Source organism: Diorhabda sublineata, chromosome 2 (genome assembly GCF_026230105.1).
Source record: "Diorhabda sublineata isolate icDioSubl1.1 chromosome 2, icDioSubl1.1, whole genome shotgun sequence".
Classification (NCBI taxonomy): domain Eukaryota; kingdom Metazoa; phylum Arthropoda; class Insecta; order Coleoptera; family Chrysomelidae; genus Diorhabda; species Diorhabda sublineata.
Window position 1 is genome coordinate 10777075 of NC_079475.1, and position 22027 is coordinate 10799101.

Genomic DNA, 22027 nt, shown 5'->3' on the forward strand with positions numbered 1-22027 from the left:
TTACCCTTTGAGAGTTAGTCGGCTGTTAGAACATTCGTAGTCTACAACTTTGAGATACGCTAACAAAAAACGAGTACCGCACTACAAATGAATATATAGAAAAATCATACGTAGATTGCGAGGGGAAAAAATCCAAGATAAGCGATTAAGCTGATTTTGAAGTCGATACACAACGTTAGACAACCAATAAAATAATGTCTCAAATAAATATTAAAGGTAACATGTAGGGTAATTGTGGGAAAACCCAACCTCTACAAATGTGCATGTATTTATAAATAAAATACTTTTATTGTGGTTGGTGTATTTAATAATGGAGAACAAAATAAATGAGATCATTTTATATTATCTTCTTCATTTTTTTGTAATAAACGAATCAAAAAAGTCGTATGAGGATAGATGTCTAATATCTGGAGGATAGTTTCCCTTAGTGAATAATGAGAGAATAATTTAATTTTTTAAACTTTAATCGACTTCAATCGAATTGCTCAATCATCTTTGGTGAGTACTGAATTAAAATTGTAGTCTACAAACATAGATAATTCTAAATGTTCTTAACTTTCATCATTAACACTATAATCTTGGGAATTAGAAATTTTAGTATATTATATATTTTTTTTGTTTGAACGTGTGTATAACGTTTTCCCAAGCACTCTAGGCTACTAAAAATACCTATTGTTCACTAAATTTTAGCTTTTTCTTTTCATGTCACAATTTGAAACGCTTACATTGATGTAACTACATTTCTTACACATGAGACGTTGTATCCAGTCTACATTTAACTTTGTCTTCTCAAAATCTTCAAAACTCTCCATACATTCATTTTTCGTATCCGGAAAAGAGTCTGCTGCAAACTTTTCTTTGTCGCTTTTGTTGAAAACTTTGTTTTTCAGCTGCGAACAGGACTCTGAATTCTATAAACTTCTCTTAATCTGATCTCCTCCTTTATTCTTTTATTATTTTCATTTTCTTTAACTGAATCATCCAAAAAACAGGTCAAACTTTCATTTATATCATCTGAAACTGTTATAGCTTTTTCATAACTTCCCTGGATTGTTTGCTACTTTTGCAGAGTACGTTCGATATTTTTGAATAAATTTCTTTAATTTCTTAGACCTTCTTATCTTAATGCATCTAAATTTTCTTGATTTTAGATCTCTTCTGTTTCAAAATTAGTTTTTTAACAATTTTTGGAAGAAAGATAAAATTTGACGTTTCGACTTTTCTTTAAGTCTTTATCAAAATATGATTTTGACATTGATAATTTGTGTATTTATAATTTAGAATAAGAATAAAATTACAATAGAAATTTATTCTAATAAGAAAAATTAATTTTAATATATGGCGGTACTTGATCAACCAAATTATTTGTAGTTTCATTAGAATTTACAAAATTGAGCTTTAAATTTTACTTAAATTATTGAGATCTTTTTTACCATTAATAGCTTTTCGTTTTTATGAAAGTGAACCATTTCCATTTTTTTCGTGAATTAAATTCCATTCCAAGAATTTTTGTATCTTTATAATTAAATTCATGTTTTTCTGATATTTCATGGTTCTTTAACTCAGTTTTATTTTTTTTATCGTATCGATGACCTCTTAGTCTATTTTCTAAATACTGCGATGTCTGTCCTACGTAGACAGCGTCACAATTAGTACAAGACACTTGATATATAATGATACGTCTTTTGTTTTTTGGTGTTTTAGATTTGAATTTCAGGATAAAAATGAACTTAAATTTCATTGTTGAGGAATTTACACAAGAATACCAGTAGTTTATGTTTACTGTGATTCAAACATCACTAAAAACTGGACGTATAATTACTAGTAATATATTTTTTATATGCATTATAGCTGATTAATTTATGGATGTACATTCAACAATTTCAAAATTCCCGCCAGAAAATACACAGCGGTAGAATAGTCTGTCATATATACATATATACAACGTGTATTGTACACACTGCTACGGCAGCGCCATGAAAATGCGACTCATTATTAAAGTCACTACATTGGTTTAATAGAGACAGTTGGCCACATGAGAGTGGCCGTCATGTTTAACTCAAACTCGGCTGATTCAGAATTTGTTTATATTATAACAACACTTATAATATCGTAATTTATATTGTCAAATATTTAAACAAAAACTTTTCGATGTCTCAATAGTATTTTTAACTAAATAATACGAATTATTTTGTGTCGTAGTTTGGGTTAAACATAGCGGTAACTCTCATGTGGCCACTGTAAAAGTCACCTACTTCGTACGCCATCTTCATTCTTAGATATTACTTAAATGATTTGTGAACCAGGTAATCTATTCCTCGAGGCTGTATATCCGAATCGTAGAAAAAGAAAAAAATACGCTCTAAAATGACATCCCCATAATTCAAGAAAGTTGAGTTCAGAAATATGACAAAGATTATGAGAGACCGTATCTCATTTTCCATATCTTTGAATAAATTTGCAATTTCCAGCTTTGATCCATTTTAATACGGAAAAAGTCCCAATTACCATTTATCCATAGTGCAACTAGGGCGATGTGCACGAGGAAAAAGATTCGTTCTAAACGAATGTCGACTGTAAAGCTAGGAGAAAAAGGACGAATTTTCATTGAAAATTATAGGTTCGGTGTAGTTTTCATTGAGATAGGCCCCTTTTGCGCAAGGTTACATGCCGTACAAAATTGTATTGATCATATAAAACTCCGATATATTACTTAAATGGAATAAAGGAGCGATAAAGTAAGTACTTAGTCATATTCATCCGAAACTAAGAGAAAATTTGATAAGATTGCAAAAATTGATGAATTTAGTTATGATACGAGGTACGAAGTACAACGCCCAACAAAGAAACACGAAAATTTTGGAAAAAAATATATGTATTTTTCAACATTATCTCCTTTTAGCTTTATAGACTTTCCTCAACGATGTTATAAGTTCTATACCCATTTTATCATAAGATTCGTCAGGATCTTCAAAATACCCATTAACTGCCGACATAACCTCTTCATTGTTGGAAAATCTTTGACCACCGACCCATGTTTTCAAGTCTGGTAACAGACAATATTCCTAGGGTGCTAAATCTGGCGAATAGATAGCAATTTCAACTTTAATTTATTGATTTTAGCTATTGCGATAACGGATGTGTGAGCTGGTGCATCGATGAGACAAGACTTTCTTCTTAACCAAATCCAGCCGTTTTTGCTTGTTTTCTTTTCAAACGTTGCAATAAGTTCGCTTAACACTCGTCGTTGATAGTTTTCCCTTTTTTAAGGAAGTCAATGAAAATTATCCCACGCGCATTTAAAAAAACCGACGCCATGACTTTGCCTGCAGATGGAAAGGTGCTTACCTTCTTTGAAGTCGGTTCTCCCTTCAGTCCATTATTTTGATAGTCCTTTTATTTCAGATATGAAGTAATGGACCCACGTTTCATTCATAGGTATGGAACGGCACAAAAAGGTAAAGTTTTTGTGAGCAAAGTGTTTAATGAAGGCTTTTAATGTCTGATTTTTAACTGTTATTACAGAAACAGTCACCGGGAACAAAGAAGATTTTATGTATTTCTTAAGAAACGTCATGAAATTTTCGAAAAATAAAACCTGCTCTTAATAAAAAAGAATAAAATTCATTGAAAAATCAACTATGATAGCGCGCTTTTTTTAAAATGATAGAATACAGGATTTTAGATCAAAAAGAAACTGAATATTGAAACTTATATGTTTCTAGAATAAAGTATAACCATCGCGAAAATCCTAAAATAGGATACATCATAAAATGTATTTGGAGTAAAACCAAGAATAAATGCCTAAATCTATATCCTATTTGACTTAATGTTAAGTCCCTTTTCATAAAGAACCTTTCTGATGAAATTTTCGAAATGGGCTCACATAATAGTTGACAGGCATCTTGTGTTGTGACTCGTGACATATCCCTTCATTTGAGCACAGATTAGTACAATGGAGTGAAGTTCACAGTGATAATATGATCCTCCATGTCCTTTATCTGTTTATAGCCCTTTTTAAGTAATTCCTCTTCTAGCATTATTTCCCTAGCTATTGCCAATGAAAATCCTTGCTCTTATCATTCAATGATAGATAGAGTTTTTTTAATTTGGAATTACAACAAATATTTCTTATTCGGTCTATTATAATTCCATCATTCGACGGAAATATTTCTCAAACGAATGTCAACAAAACTTTATCAACAAATATCAAATTAAACACTAGGGTGTACTAATTCTAATATATTTCCAAGCTTTGGAATATCTATGTATTCATCATCAGGGTCTGAAATTATGATCAAAGTACACTTTAAAAATCTATAGTGGTTTTGATTGTTTTTTAAACAACATTTAAAATTCCGCGATCCTCAACTAATTAATGTTTAAGTAATTTCTATTATTGTTAAAACGGAATTATTGTATTCCAAAAAAATTACATCTACGCTGCTTTAGAAAGTACACCGCTGTTCAAATACACACTTCATGTTTATAGATTTTCTGTCCACCTACATAACCAGTTACATTTGGAAAGGATTAATCCCACTGCTACCGAATGAAAAAACATATGCCAATTAGCAAAACACTTTGTATCTGTATTCACACATGAATTTTGTTTATTACTCTTTGGGCTTAGAAGTGGCTGATGTCCATTAGGGTGATATGACTAATGGAATGAGAGATTACCCTTATTCATCAATTCATCTTTCTTTGTTTAGAGCGTGGCAATATTTTTTCCAATCATTTAATCCAGACTATACAATTCTAAGAAGGATGCGTGTTAATCGATTCACTAATGACCATTTTAACTACACTATTGGTACCGACAAACTCCTATGTAACATTAGTGACAAAAGCTACAAAAAATATTACTGCCGAATCAATTCATAGTAATAAAACAAAATCTGTATTTACTTATCACCAGATTGCTTGAAGAAGGTCTTCTTCATGCCTTTCAAGAGTAGAAATAGGTGAATACAACGGGAAACAAATAAATTCTACTCGTCCCTTGATGTATTCAAGATATTGCCTAAAGAGTTGCGTCAAGACAAAAAAAAAGGATTTGAATCATGAAAATAAAAGTAATATCCATAATTCTAGAATCCAGAACTAGAAGAAAAGCATGGAGAGATCATGTCAATAGAATGAACAACGATCGACTGGCGAAAATCGCAAAGGAAGAGAGACCCAATACAAGTAGACCGCCTGGAAGACCACCAAAGCGCTGGTATGAGAGCTGGTCCTCGCAGTCACAACTTAGGCTGCCTCTTTGAAAACACAAGACACGGTCTTAAAATAAGAAGAAGAAGAAGAAGATAATTCTACAGTTATTATAAGCTTAGACATGCATTTAAAATTTCATATAAACGTCTACTATCTAGGGTGTTAAGCTATGTCGTGTTAAGAATTTAACTAAAAGCTTCACTGGCTTCGACCCTAGATCTATAGCAACGAATAAATTTTAATGAGAGCTAGGTTATATTTGAGCAACTTCTTGGGTAATTCATAATTCAACGTTTCAAGAAAGATAATTGTAATAACTATCCTTTGTAATTTAATATTTTCAAAATTGTTTTTTGATTTAACAGATATCAAATCAGAGACCACGTCTCGCAATTCTGGTAGTGTAAATTGAAGTTCTGTAGCTTAAGAAACTTTTAAATTCAAATAATATTCCTTAAGTCAACTGTCAAACATGAATCAGTACTACAAATCGACCATTTACGTTACGGTGTAATTTCCCTAATGTATACTTTCAACTATTTTTTTATGAATTAATAATATGAGTACAAGCTGAAACAGAGAAAATACTATAAAATAATCATAGCAGAAGGTCATTACAGCATTTATCCGTTTTTCGGATTGTATTTTTAGTTACTTTCTAGGTATTTTAGCCAAGATAGGGAAACCAAAACACAGTAACAGGCATGAAGCCTGAAACCTCCAGAAATAAGCTGAAACCCTATGATAAAAAACGATGATGGCGTCGATGGAAAGACTAATTAAAGCGTATGAAACTAAAACGATAGGTTTAAAAGATTTAATCAGACTCAGAGATGAGAAAATGGAGAAACTGAATGTCGAAAATGAAAACCTCAAAACCACAATTAAGTCCTTAATGGACATAAATCAAAGGTTAGAAGAAAGCAATCAAATGACGAAAGTCAAATCAGACTTATTTGAGAAAAAATGGAAAGAGATGGAAAGAAACGCAAATCATACTACAGTAGAAGTAAAGTAGCCAGGAACTCAACCCAGAGCGAACGAAGAAGAACAAACTGAAGATTGATGAAGATGGACGGAGATTATATAGAAGTGAAGAACATGAAAAGAAAAGAAGAAACCAGAGAAGCAGTACTCCAAGGAAAAAGACACAACGGACAAACAAGAGCAAGAAGAATTTGAAAAGACAAGAAGAGAAGAACAAAAAACCAGACAAAAACCCGAGAGAAGGCTACCTCCAATAATACTAAAGTCTCCTCTCATGTGGACAGCACTTAGAAAGCAGCGCAGAGGAAAATCGATGCCCAGTGTAAAATGGAAATACACACGTGGAAAATAATGAAGAATGTAATTGCTCCTGAGCATAAGGAGATTGAGTGGTAGAGAGAAAGCTAGTCATAAAAGGACTGGCTGTAAACACCCCCACGTCGGAAGTAGAGGCAGAGCTGAGGGAAAGTAGATTAAGACCAAAAAGAGTATGGCTACTGACGAGACGTACTCAAAAGAACGAGGACAACGCCCGAAAATTACTACCGATATATGTAGTAGTAATTGAGACCACAAGGAACAAGTATACAAGAAGCTGAAATACCTATGCCACTCAAAAATAAGTGTGGTAGAACAAAAATGGCATGACGGACTTTGTACAATGCTACAGATGCCATGGATTTTACCCATGGACAAAGCACGTGCAACAAGGACGTGAACTGCGTGAGATGCGCGGCGAACAGAAAAACCAAGGAGAGTACCCTGCAAACTACATAAGGTGAACGAAACACCCAAAGAAGATGGAAAACAAACCGGCCAAGAGCACCACACAAACAGGTCTCAACTATGCACTAGCTGCTAAGACAACTGCAGGACAAGGAACGTCCGAGCTACTGAGTGTGCTGCAAAGCATGCAGATACTCATAGCAACACTCATCGCAGATCAGGTAAAGTAAAACGAAGGACAACAGGATCATTAGGTTAAGTTAGGTTTGCAAAGAAATTTACAAAAATACTAAAACACAAAAAACAGAAAAATATATATGATAAAAACAAAAAAAATTAATTCACAAGATTCTAGGTTCACTGAGACTGAGACAAGTGGACACTTCCGTCACGATAACTCCGCATTTCATTAGCAGAGTGCAGAGTTATACATCGTGGACAGCTGTAAAGAAGGTGAAGGACCACTCGAATCAGATCTTCTCCGAGGCAGCCAAACACACACACATTAAGACGTCCAAAATAAGAAGCCAATAGTGTATAGCCAACAGGCTAATTTCTTGACAAAAAGATAAGACATCCCAGAATCTCCCATCGAATTCAGGGGAGAGAAAGGAGTCTACGCGACGCGAATGAGGATGAGGACCTGTCTAAAAGACAGGGGGTTGGTGGAATGTCCTTCTTCGCACCCATCCGTGGATTTATCCGGGAGTGGATGCTTAGAAGAACGAGATTTCTCACGCGCACGTTTGTGTGTGTCATTACAGCATTTTTCCTTCGACCTCTCGTGGTGTATGTAGTGAATCAGTTAAATTCATATACCTCCAAAATATTTAGAAAATTTTTTATTTCATCCAATTCATACGGCGTCGATATCTACGAATTTTCTTAAATCTACTCTCATGTTCTTATTTGTCTTTATTGAAACTAGTTTACAAAAAAGTTATTATCTTGAAAAGTAGCTGTTTTATGAATGAAAATCTATTTAATTAAGCAGAAACAGCCTACATAAAAAAAGGAAAAATGCCATCGTCGCATTTATATCTGTACCATCATATTGAGGTATGAATAGACATTTTTTTTTTCATGAAAAACAAAACATATGAAGTGCAATCGCGGATCCAGGTGGGGGTCACGGGGAGTCAAGCCCTGATTAATTAACTTGGTTTTCTGTTTCTTATAAAAGGGCGTAAGTAGGAATATGTAAAAGTACGAATTATTTAACACCGTGGATAAAGGAAGTCTAAATATTTCGAATATCAAAACAATACCTAATAAAACAAAAATAAAATGCTCAGGAAATTCAAGACTAAAAAGTAGAAGAATCTGACATAAACTAATTAATATGAATGTCAAAAACAACGTAATTAACTTATATTGTAGGTAAAAGGCTTAAAATGCCTTGACTTTGGAGGAGGATTCGTCCTAATACTAATGATCCTGGATCCGCCATTGAGTACAATACGGGGTTGAAAGTGAAGGAACAACTGCACACGGTACTGTTATCGGATTTAGTCAAGCACTTTCTCTCGAAGTTGGAGGACATAAATTTAATTTAATTTTTTTAAATTAAACTTCCTGTATCTTATTTATGGAAAAATTTAGACGCCATAAAAGTTGCCTACTAAACGAGAACTTATAGACACATCCTATATTTATTCTGTCGACAAAAAACTGAAAATAATGAAACGGTTATACTATAAATGACAACACTGTAATTGTCATGATTAGACGTTATTTTGATGTTTAAATATTTTAGTAGTGATTCGGTATAAGCATCAATTATTCATATGGAGATGTTATGGGACTACGATATTATCTTTAATCGACTGAATCGTGCTTCTGCTAACTTATTTCTCTGGAAGATCTTGTTCGTTAACGAAAAGACAAAAGTCTTATGTTCCAAGTCCCCAGTCTCAGTTCAGGTTTCCAAAAATCAACGTCAAAATTTAATTTCCTCCCAACACAAGTTTACTTTCAATCTGCATTAATTTCCTTCACTTTACGAGTCTCGTTGAATATCTCTTGTCACAAGTAGAACATTATGAACAGGGTCCTCGTTAGATATTTCAGGATGAGATTCATACAAATTTAATACTTTCTCTAATTAAATTCCAACAGAAGAGCTCGAAAAATCCAATTATACAGGGTGCGGCAGCATAACTTCCTTTTTTAAAAAGTTCGCCATTTAGTCGGTAGATGTCGTAACGGAGTGCTAGTGGTCTCGTTCGAGAGGGGGGACTATAAAGTTTTGTCCCGGCACAGTTCAGTCGCCATCATGCGTTGGAACAGTGAGGAGCGTGCGTTTGCCGTTGAGGTTTACTTTTCGAGCGGATGTTCTGTGACCGCAACCCAGCGCGCCTTTCGTAATCGCTCTAATTTAGCCCCCTTGGCCCCTGTCCCGGACCGGAAATCAATTGTTACGTGGGTCACTACGTTCAGACAAACTGCAAGTGTGACAAGACGAAGAACTGGAGTCCCTCGGCCCATTAGATCACCGGAGAACATTGCGTTAGTTAGAACTTCAGTGTTGCGATCACCACGGCGTTCTGCGCGCAAACATGCGTCTGCCCTTGGACTTTCCGATCGTTCTGTGAGGAGAATACTTCATGATGATCTTCATTTTCATCCATACAAGATGGCAATTGTGCAGGAACTTTCTGAACGTGACTTCAATTCTCGGAGGAACGCGTGTGAGGTTTTTCTGGAAGTCGTTCCTGAGGACGCTATTGTTTTTTTTAGTGATGAAGCCCATTTTCATTTGTGTGGATCCGTAAACAAACAAAACATGCGCTACTGGGCTGATACCAATCCTCGACAATTGCATCAACGGCCTTTGCATTCACCTAAAGTCACAGTGTGGTGTGCAATTTACTCACGTGGAATTATTGGTCCCTGGTTCTTTGAGGAAAATGAAGTCACAGTGACAGTGAATTCGCACCGGTATGTAAACATGTTACAGGAATTTTTTTTCCCACGGCTAGATGAGTTGGACTTAGGGGACACTTGGTTCCAACAAGACGGAGCAACGGCACACACTTCAAGAACATCGATGGCTGTTTTGAGGGAACACTTCCCAGAGCGCCTTATCTCAATTAGGGGCGATTTGGAGTGGCCAGCCCGCTCTCCCGATTTGACCCCTTGTGATTATTTCCTATGGGGTTTTTTGAAATCCCGTGTGTATGTGAACCGTCCAAGGACCCTACAAGATTTGAAGACGAACATCCAGGAAGAAATTGCCAACATAACGCCTGCTATGCTGGCAAGAGTCATGACAAACGCCAGAAATCGGTTTACTCAGTGTATGGAGAATGGGGGACGTCACCTAACTGATTTGATCTTCAAAACTCAGTAAAACAAAACTTTATGTATGTGCCTGTATTATAAAAAAAGAATAAAAATTTTCTGATTCATACAATAAGTTTTATTAACTTTTGAAAAAAGGAAGTTATGCTGCCGCGCTGTACTTATAAGAATGTTTCTAGCTTATTGGGTCTGATGTTGATAATGATAATTGGTGAAACATATACGAGGATCGTCTCCGAAGTACCTGGCCTAACCGTATTGGAAAGTAAACAATCTATACAGCGTATGTTCCAAATTTGAAGGCGCCACATTGTTGAGTATTTGTTTGGCAGCCATCAATAGCAAACGTTTTAATTGAATTTTGTAAACATTCGTATTATTTTCCAAGAATGAAGAGGTGATGTCGGCAGTTAATGGCTATTTTGGGGAACTTGACGATTCTTTTTATAAAAAGGGTATCGCTGGGTGAGATCTATGGAGCTAACAGAAGATTACGTTGAAAAATAAATAGATTTTTTTCCCGAATTTTTGTGTTTTCCCTGTTAATACTTCTGGGACCATTTTCGTATGACTGACTATAACAAATAGTTGTTTTAGTAGTAATTCTATCAGTTTATCCGTGTGACGTATTTTTACATGTTTTTCAAAAATGTTTCATAAATTTTGTGCATTATTTGTGTGAATTAGTTTCAGATTTAACAAGCTTTTGTGATGGTATTCCCTGCAGTTTACTGAGCTTTGAAATAATAACTAAAAATGTTGAATGTTTGTGTGTTTCAATGTAAGTATTCAGGTTATACCATATTGGTAGAATAAGCAATTTCAATGTCTTTGTGATATTTTTGAATAATTAATAGAATTCAACCTTCGAACATATTGCTTGATTTGACGTTTTTATGTCTACAAAATGAAAATTTTCTTTGTAAAATAGAACAAACTACATTTTATAATTGTCGTTGAATCAATTTCATTTTGTAACCACTATTCATAATAATAAATCATGACAGTTTATTATCTAAGAGCGGAGATAACATCTAAAGTATGTATAGAAAGACACCAAATCTATTTTCTTTCATAAAGAACACATTTCTCTTCAATATACGACTGTATTTTATACTTTACTGCCTAATCCTTTCGTCCTTCGTACGGAATATCCATTGTATTATATTTTGTTGAGAAGTTCTACCATTTGTCACTGTCAATACTCAATTTAAATAAAAATGAATGATGGAAAATGGAAAATTTATGCGGTATCCAGCGAAATTGGTATTTGCAGAAATATGATAAATACATGACATTCCTTAATTGCTCAAGTAAGAACATAAAATCTCAATAGATATCGTTATAATTTAAAACAAGGAAATATTCTATGGAGTCTGACTTTGATGTTAAGAATGGGTATGAGAAGGATGATTTAATTTTTTGTATGTTGAAATTGTTTGGCGAAACAGATTCTGTATCAATTCCTACAGTTACAACAATTACACGCATACACCAAGAATCAAATAGAATGGGAATCAACTAAAACGTCTTCCCGTTCATCTTAAAAACGCTTGAATCGCTGTAAAACGAAAACTACATGTTTCAGTTACGGTTTTTTCAAATTTCACTGTCACAACAAGTCTCTACAACTATACTTAACATTTTTCCGACAAAACGAAAAATAACTGTTATGCGAATAAAGGCTGATTTGTTCACGGTAACTAGTGGTACTGTATTCGTACCCGAAGTTTTCGATGTATCCGTTGTCTATTGTTCAAGCATCGTATTTAAATTACTGCTTTCATCACTTTTGTTAAATAATTTCATGTAGTTTTTTGTCAGTGGCATGGAATGTGCTCTGGTGTTTTTTTAATTTACAGAATCTACACAAGGACTTCTTCGTCAACATCAATAATAAATGTCCTGTTAACAAAATGATAATAGCTTACGTTCATTAAGAAGGATTGTACAAATATATTGAGCACAATTCATCCTTGGGATCAGAGTGAAGGAAACTGGAAGAGATTGTATATTGATTATACTGGTCCATTTGACACATTACGCTGCCAGGATAAGTATTCAAACTTTGGAAAGACTTATCAAGATTAATTCTGATAATCTTATCTCTATATCAACTAAATCAGGAAATAATACGTTACTATTGTGGTATGCCACTGGTCTATGGTCACTCTTTTACAAAATTGGAGCTAAAAATGAAAAATTCAATCTTGTTAAACTGTTATTTGATCCAATAGCAAAGCAGGCATCTCATCAATCATAGACATCTTCATATCGTTCGCCTTCTAACCTTTTTATAGCCACAAATTTGAATTTTTTGCCAATCAGGCACTGGCTAGCCAATTTCCAAGCCCATTTCCTTTAATAGTTTTTATAACCTCTCTTCAAAATCCCTTCTATTTCTACTAAGTGTCCAGTCGCACTTCCTCCAAAACATCGCCGATCCTTCGCTATGTTTTACAGTCAGATTTGTACATGGAAATAGCATCCATGAACCATTTAACGAATAAACAACCCCGTCCCACCCTTCTTTTAATAATGACTTAATGGTGGGAGCGGAAACGAGAATTTTTAAAATTCCAACGCGGCTCATCTCGTGAAACTAGTTATTTTGTTCATATTTATCCGGGTTAAACGTTGTCCGATGCCCAGTTGGTTTTCTATTATTGCAATCTTTCTCTGCGAGTCATCCCTAGCTTATTGTTCATTTATTTCTTTTTTCTCTTTTTAATCACTTTCTCCAGTCTTTATGTCCTAGATGCCCTTTTAATTGCGTCCATTTCTGTAACTATCATTTTCCTTTTCATTTGTTCTTTTAGTCTCCACGTTTCTGATCCATATATTTAACGTGATTTTGATGATGATATCATATATCCTCATTTTCTATGTTTTCCTATCTCTGAAACTCCATAGTTTATTCTTGATTTTATTTTGGCGCCGAAATATCTCTAGCTATCACATTTTTTTATTGTTCCATTATTTTCCAGATCGTGATCCTTGGTTTCTTTACTAATACAGAGATATTGTGATTTTGTAAAGACCCCATTTTTTGTACTCTTCTTTAAGTTTTCTTGTTTGTATTCAAGATCTTCTTTCGCGTTTGTCATATCACCTGATCATCGGCGAATTGTAAAAGTGTGAAACCAAGTATCGTCTTAAATCTTTATGCGCATTCCTCTGCATTTTCTTTTTTACAGAGAGAATGCTTTTGCCACATATATCTTAAAAAGTGTACAGCATCGTTATCTCAGACCCTTGTCAATTCGAAATAGCTCTAAAACTTTTTTCACACAATATCTCATATCCGTAGTTTCTGAACGTTTTTTACAAGGTTATGATTTATAGGTATTTCTTGGAGTACTTCCCCACGAAAACCACATTTTCCTTTCTTTTCTTGGGGTTTATATTCCGTTTCTACTCATGGCATTAGGTACAGATTAGCCTCTATAATTGTTACAGTTTAATTCATTACTTTTCTTGTATATCGATGTTTTCACTGTTGTAAATGTATCAGCCAGAGAGGAATACAATTTTTCAGTTATATTTTTCAGTAGATATGCGTCAATCCTCCTGCTCCCGTTGCTCGATAAATTTTTTAGATATTTAATTGCAAATTCCAAAAACTACAAGAACAAAAATATGCGTAATTTGTTTGTACTCATGTACTCATTTCAAGATCTTTAATATTAACTACAGTAAATTATATAACAATGAGTTCTCTACAATCAAGAATATTTAATGGAATTTGCAAAGTTATGGAGTAGAACATTCGACGTCGCAATTTTATTGCGATGCTAGATGATTACTGTGTCGGAAGGGTTTATAGTATGTTTATGAGAATTTTATAGGGGAGAAAAACCCTCGGAAACCAAAGTTTCAATTTATTTATTTGTAAAATAAATTGAGTATATATATATATATATATATATATATATATATATATATATATATATATATATATATATATATATAGGCTTATATGCAGACCGCTTAGATCCATAATTTCCCTCAACTTCTTTCGATTCCTTGCTTTTTCTCTCCAGCTCTGGATGTTTCTCTTTCTAAGGTCTTCTCCCACCGCTCCCCTTCACCTTCACCTCTTTTCCTTTTGTCCTCTGGTATCTTCCATGCAACTCGTTTCAAGATCCTGTCTTCGTCCATCAAAGTGACTTTGTTATTGTAATATGTTTGTCTTTATAAACGCGCTGAGTAATGCTTCATTAAAAAGTGTATAAATTTCATGGTTTGATCTTCTCTCCTATCCTAATTTTGTCTGCTTGTCTCCAAAAATTCTTCTTAATATTTTTCTCTCCCAGATTTCCAATTTCTGTTTAGTTTTATTAGTCATTCTCCAAGTTTCACAAGCGTATGTCAGAATGGCTTTCGTAGATCTGGAGATTTATTTCGTTGTTAATATTCTTCTAAAACTCTTCAATTCAATTCTTAGTTCTATTTCCTTTTATTCTTGGCATTTATTATCTAGTAATACATCCAAATACATGAAATTTTCTACGAATTCTATTAACGTCCCATCATGTTTCTGTAGTTTGAAATTGTTTTCCACATTTATTCTTTATTTTCATAAACTTTGTTTTGTCATTATTGAAGGTGTAGGTCTATATCTTCTGCTGCTGTTATCAGTTGTTTTGTGGTATCTTCTTACTATCAATGCCACATCATCGGCATAAGATAAGCATTGGTGACATCTGTTAAACATCACACCCTTTCTATTGATATTGGTTCTTCTTATTCAGCCTTCCAAAGCTACTTTGAATAGTAAGGGATCTCTTTGTCTTAGTCCTTGTTGTGCTTTGAAAGAATCACTCTTCTTATTATTAATTTTTATTATATTTTTTGTGTCCTCTGATGTCATTAGTTTACACTATCATAAGCTCTTTTGAAATCAACAAAATGGATCTGTGTTGGTATCAATCAGCTGTTTTTCTCCGCATATTTCCAGTCTTTTTTCCAGAATTGATATTTTGTATGTGACATCTAATAAGGCTATTCCTCTGTAATTTTCACACAATGTTTTGTTTCCCTTCTTGTAAATGAATAATATAGTGGCTCTTCTCCATGCTTCTAGCATTTTCTCGGTTTTCCAAATCTGACAATAATATAACTTTGTAACTAATATTACTTGATGGATATATTCCAGTATTAAATAGATAGATTAAATAGACTAATGACCAGTTAATGATTTTTGAAGAAGGTTCTGGAGCAGTTATGTGGAACAGAAAAATCTAAATATAAATGAGTGTATAAAAAATATAAAAGTTTTTTTTTACATTCATTTACTTATCCATGCTAGCACGAAATGTGGAAAAGTTATTTTGCACTGATATCAGATAGGTATCAAGTCAAGAGTGATTGAACATTAACCATGTTTAATGGTTATGAAATAATCAAATGCTTAATGATTATTTCATTGATAAATTTTCAAAAATATCGACATACATTAAAATATGATGTTTTGACCCAAATACTCTGTGGCTCACTCCAGCACTGTAAGGAGGGGAGAAGAAAACGCGCGTTACTCCATCACAGCAGCTCAGAGAGCCTCAGTTCGTCGAGAGACACGATGTCCAATGGAGGCGAGTTTCCCGCCGTGTTGGAATTGAATGTCGGCGGAGTCGCTTACACTACGACATTAAAATCACTCACAAACCATCCCGAGTCTCTTCTCTATGCTATCTTCACAGGGCGAGAACCGATTCTAAAAGATGCTAAAAATCGTTATTTTTTAGATCGTGACGGAGTGTTATTTCGATATGTGCTTGATTTTTTGAGAGATGGGAACGTAGTGCTGCCCGATTGCTTCAGAGAAAGGGAAAGATTGAAAACTGAAGCTGAAAAATATATGCTGCACGGATTGGTAGAGGCAATTGCTAACGAGAGTAAAAACAGACCAACAGGGGCTATAACCGTTGGATATAGAGGCAGCTTCCAATTTGGAAAAGATGGTCTAGCTGATGTTAAATTCAGAAAATTGTCTAGGTGCGTAAATAGCATGTTTTTCATATTTATATAATTTTTTATTATTTATTTACTAAAATATTTGTCTGCGATACAAATATATTGTAAATTTGATATAATACTGACTATTTAAAAATGAAAATCGTATCCGACGGAAAGACACCGTAGTTTGTAGAAGATTTCTGTCAAATTACGAACTTATAAGTCTCAAAATCAATATTTTTTGCTGAAAAAAAATGCTATTCGAGTTTCTTTTTATTTCTTTTTCTCTTCCTCATCCTGGTTGGGTTTGGTATCTAAATAGCTGTTTCGAAATTTAATTTTTCATTCAGTTTTTTTATCTGGGACATTAATCAACCTTTCCATTATCACTGTATGCATTTTGTTACTGAGAAAATAAGTTTGTGTAGAGTGAAAAATCATCCATAACATGGTCAGTCTATTGTCCCACTCTTCTTGAACGTCAGCAGTCATATCTTGAAAGGTTTTCTCGGTTGGATATTGATCTGCCAAACATATTCAATGGGATTCATGTCTGGTGAATTTGCTGGCCAATTCATTCTTTGGATATCCTTCCTCTAGGATGTTTTGTACCATTTCCGTGCGATGCCGTCTGGCATTATCATTTTGAAAAAGAAATTTGCTCCATAATCATTGAGCAACGGATGAAATATCGGTCTCATAAAGTTTTCGGCATATATGACAATAAATGATGTACGGCGACCAAACATTATAACCCCCCCAAAACATCACGTATCCGCCATGATAGAGAACAACATCTCTGGTAAAATTGAGTCGCTCTTGTCTACCTGAGGCTCTTCAGACCGCCTCCCACCGTCTATCACTGTGAAAGCCAAAGCCATTGAGCCCATCGGAGACGAGTATATGTGTAGTCGTGAAAGTCCAGGCTCTTGTCTTGCTCTTAGATTCGATTAATGTAATCTCCTTCTGAGGATACTTCTCGAAACTGCCCTTCAGTATGTTAGCAAAAAGTGACTTCGAACAATCGGTTTCTTCGGATGAAATTAGCTATGTAACGGTCTTCCCTCTCTGATGTAACTCTAGGGCGACCCGTGACCTAGACAAGGACCACTATCCGCCTCACCGAAGTCTGTAGCGTATTCAGACGAGGAGCAATATAGTGATTAAATAAACCTTTTTGATGTAAGCCTCGATAAAACTCCGATGTCATATTACCTGGCATTTTCAACGAAATTTAAGTTATATCGTTAAATCTGATTGGTTCTACAAAAATTCATATATTTACGGGCGAAAATAATTTTTTGTTACAATATTGTTTTAATTTTGCCACAAAATTTAAAAACAAAGAGGAGGGGTTAAGACTTTTGGAGATGGGTGTATTTAAAGCGAAGTTTGAAAATATATCAAGCAAAAAAATCACCTAAATCAGACAATGAATTATGCATCAACCTTTTCTGTAGTAAATTTAATTATCAACTAGTACCTACCAGAATTTATAATTCTCCGGAAATTAAATAAAATAATATATTAACGTAAATTCATATTTTAGTAATACAAAATAGGTTAACGATTTAATATAAAAAACGAGACCAAGACTTTTGGAGATGTGTGTATTTAAAGCGAAGTTTGAAAATATATCAAGCAAAAAAATCACCTAAATCAGACAATGAATTATGCATCAACCTTTTCTGTAGTGAATTTAACTATCAACTAGTACCTACCAGAATTTATAATTCTCCGGAAATTAGATAAAATAATATATTAACGTAAATTCATATTTTAGTAATACAAAATAGGTTAACGATTTAATATAAAAAACGAGACCAAGACTTTTGGAGATGTGTGTATTTAAAGCGAAGTTTGAAAATATATCAAGCAAAAAAATCACCTAAATCAGACAATGAATTATGCATCAACCTTTTCTGTAGTGAATTTAACTATCAACTAGTACCTACCAGAATTTATAATTCTCCGGAAATTAAATAAAATAATATATTAACGTAAATTCATATTTTAGTAATACAAAATAGGTTAACGATTTAATATAAAAAACGAGACCAAGACTTTTGGAGATGTGTGTATTTAAAGCGAAGTTTGAAAATATATCAAGCAAAAAAATCACCTAAATCAGACAATGAATTATGCATCAACCTTTTCTGTAGTGAATTTAACTATCAACTAGTACCTACCAGAATTTATAATTCTCCGGAAATTAGATAAAATAATATATTAACGTAAATTCATATTTTAGTAATACAAAATAGGTTAACGATTTAATATAAAAAACGAGACCAAGACTTTTGGAGATGTGTGTATTTAAAGCGAAGTTTGAAAATATATCAAGCAAAAAAATCACCTAAATCAGACAATGAATTATGCATCAACCTTTTCTGTAGTAAATTTAATTATCAACTAGTACCTACCAGAATTTATAATTCTCCGGAAATTAAATAAAATAATATATTAACGTAAATTCATATTTTAGTAATACAAAATAGGTTAACGATTTAATATAAAAAACGAGACCAAGACTTTTGGAGATGTGTGTATTTAAAGCGAAGTTTGAAAATATATCAAGCAAAAAAATCACCTAAATCAGACAATGAATTATACATCAAACTTTTCTGTAGTAAATTTAATTATCAACTAGTACCTACCAGAATTTATAATTCTCCGGAAATTAAATAAAATAATATATTAACGTAAATTCATATTTTAGTAATACAAAATATGTTAATGATTTAATATAAAAAACGAGACCAAGACTTTTACAGATGTGTGTATTTAAAGCGAAGTTTGAAAATATATCAAACAAAAAAATCACCTAAATCAGACAATGAATTATGCATCAACCTTTTCTGTAGTAAATTTAACTATCAACTAGTACCTACCAGAATTTATAATTCTCCGGAAATTAAATAAAATAATATATTAACGTAAATTCATATTTTAGTAATACAAAATATGTTAACGATTTAATATAAAAAACGAGACCAAGACTTTTGGAGATGTGTGTATTTAAAGCGAAGTTTGAAAATATATCAAGCAAAAAAATCACCTAAATCAGACAATGAATTATGCATCAACCTTTTCTGTAGTAAATTTAATTATCAACTAGTACCTACCAGAATTTATAATTCTCCGGAAATTAAATAAAATAATATATTAACGTAAATTCATATTTTAGTAATACAAAATAGGTTAACGATTTAATATAAAAAACGAGACCAAGACTTTTGGAGATGTGTGTATTTAAAGCGAAGTTTGAAAATATATCAAGCAAAAAAATCACCTAAATCAGACAATGAATTATGCATCAACCTTTTCTGTAGTGAATTTAACTATCAACTAGTACCTACCAGAATTTATAATTCTCCGGAAATTAGATAAAATAATATATTAACGTAAATTCATATTTTAGTAATACAAAATAGGTTAACGATTTAATATAAAAAACGAGACCAAGACTTTTGGAGATGTGTGTATTTAAAGCGAAGTTTGAAAATATATCAAGCAAAAAAATCACCTAAATCAGACAATGAATTATGCATCAACCTTTTCTGTAGTAAATTTAATTATCAACTAGTACCTACCAGAATTTATAATTCTCCGGAAATTAAATAAAATAATATATTAACGTAAATTCATATTTTAGTAATACAAAATAGGTTAACGATTTAATATAAAAAACGAGACCAAGACTTTTGGAGATGTGTGTATTTAAAGCGAAGTTTGAAAATATATCAAGCAAAAAAATCACCTAAATCAGACAATGAATTATGCATCAACCTTTTCTGTAGTGAATTTAACTATCAACTAGTACCTACCAGAATTTATAATTCTCCGGAAATTAGATAAAATAATATATTAACGTAAATTCATATTTTAGTAATACAAAATAGGTTAACGATTTAATATAAAAAACGAGACCAAGACTTTTGGAGATGTGTGTATTTAAAGCGAAGTTTGAAAATATATCAAGCAAAAAAATCACCTAAATCAGACAATGAATTATGCATCAACCTTTTCTGTAGTGAATTTAACTATCAACTAGTACCTACCAGAATTTATAATTCTCCGGAAATTAAATAAAATAATATATTAACGTAAATTCATATTTTAGTAATACAAAATAGGTTAACGATTTAATATAAAAAACGAGACCAAGACTTTTGGAGATGTGTGTATTTAAAGCGAAGTTTGAAAATATATCAAGCAAAAAAATCACCTAAATCAGACAATGAATTATGCATCAACCTTTTCTGTAGTGAATTTAACTATCAACTAGTACCTACCAGAATTTATAATTCTCCGGAAATTAAATAAAATAATATATAAACGTAAAATTATATTTTAGTAATACAAAATAGGTTAACGATTTAATATAAAAAAGGAGACCAAGACTTTTGGAGATGTGTGTATTTAAAGCGAAGTTTGAAAATATATCAAGCAAAAAAATCACCTAAATCAGACAATGAATTATACATCAAACTTTTCTGTAGTAAATTTAATTATCAACTAGTACCTACCAGAATTTATAATTCTCCGGAAATTAAATAAAATAATATATTAACGTAAAATTATATTTTAGTAATACAAAATAGGTTAACGATTTAATATAAAAAAGGAGACCAAGACTTTTACAGATGTGTGTATTTAAAGCGAAGTTTGAAAATATATCATGCAAAAGAATCACCTAAATCAGACAACGAATTATGCATCAACCTTTTCTGTAGTAAATTTAACTATCAACTAGTACCTACCAGAATTTATAATTCTCCGGAAATTAAATAAAATAATATATTAACGTAAATTCATATTTTAGTAATACAAAATATGTTAATGATTTAATATAAAAAACGAGACCAAGACTTTTACAGATGTGTGTATTTAAAGCGAAGTTTGAAAATATATCAAACAAAAAAATCACCTAAATCAGACAATGAATTATGCATCAACCTTTTCTGTAGTGAATTTAACTATCAACTAGTACCTACCAGAATTTATAATTCTCCGGAAATTAAATAAAATAATATATAAACGTAAAATTATATTTTAGTAATACAAAATAGGTTAACGATTTAATATAAAAAAGGAGACCAAGACTTTTGGAGATGTGTGTATTTAAAGCGAAGTTTGAAAATATATCAAGCAAAAAAATCACCTAAATCAGACAATGAATTATGCATCAACCTTTTCTGTAGTGAATTTAACTATCAACTAGTACCTACCAGAATTTATAATTCTCCGGAAATTAAATAAAATAATATATAAACGTAAAATTATATTTTAGTAATACAAAATAGGTTAACGATTTAATATAAAAAAGGAGACCAAGACTTTTGGAGATGTGTGTATTTAAAGCGAAGTTTGAAAATATATCAAGCAAAAAAATCACCTAAATCAGACAATGAATTATGCATCAACCTTTTCTGTAGTGAATTTAACTATCAACTAGTACCTACCAGAATTTATAATTCTCCGGAAATTAAATAAAATAATATATAAACGTAAAATTATATTTTAGTAATACAAAATAGGTTAACGATTTAATATAAAAAACGAGACCAAGACTTTTGGAGATGTGTGTATTTAAAGCGAAGTTTGAAAATATATCAAGCAAAAAAATCACCTAAATCAGAAAATGAATTATGCATCAACCTTTTCTGTAGTGAATTTAACTATCAACTAGTACCTACCAGAATTTATAATTCTCCGGAAATTAGATAAAATAATATATTAACGTAAATTCATATTTTAGTAATACAAAATAGGTTAACGATTTAATATAAAAAACGAGACCAAGACTTTTGGAGATGTGTGTATTTAAAGC

The 22027-nt window shown here is 32.4% G+C and overlaps 1 protein-coding gene across 1 annotated transcript in view; it reads left to right on the plus strand.

The window, feature by feature from the left end:
* Positions 1-15805: 15805 nt before the first annotated feature.
* The window catches only part of LOC130440744 (BTB/POZ domain-containing protein KCTD12), a 58183-nt gene continuing 51961 nt past the window's right edge, over positions 15806-22027 (plus strand). Inside the window, exon 1 of the mRNA XM_056774057.1 lies at positions 15806-16233. Within this exon, the coding sequence (XP_056630035.1) occupies positions 15818-16233 (416 nt within the window). The 5' untranslated portion in view covers positions 15806-15817. The remainder of the gene's footprint in view (positions 16234-22027) is intronic.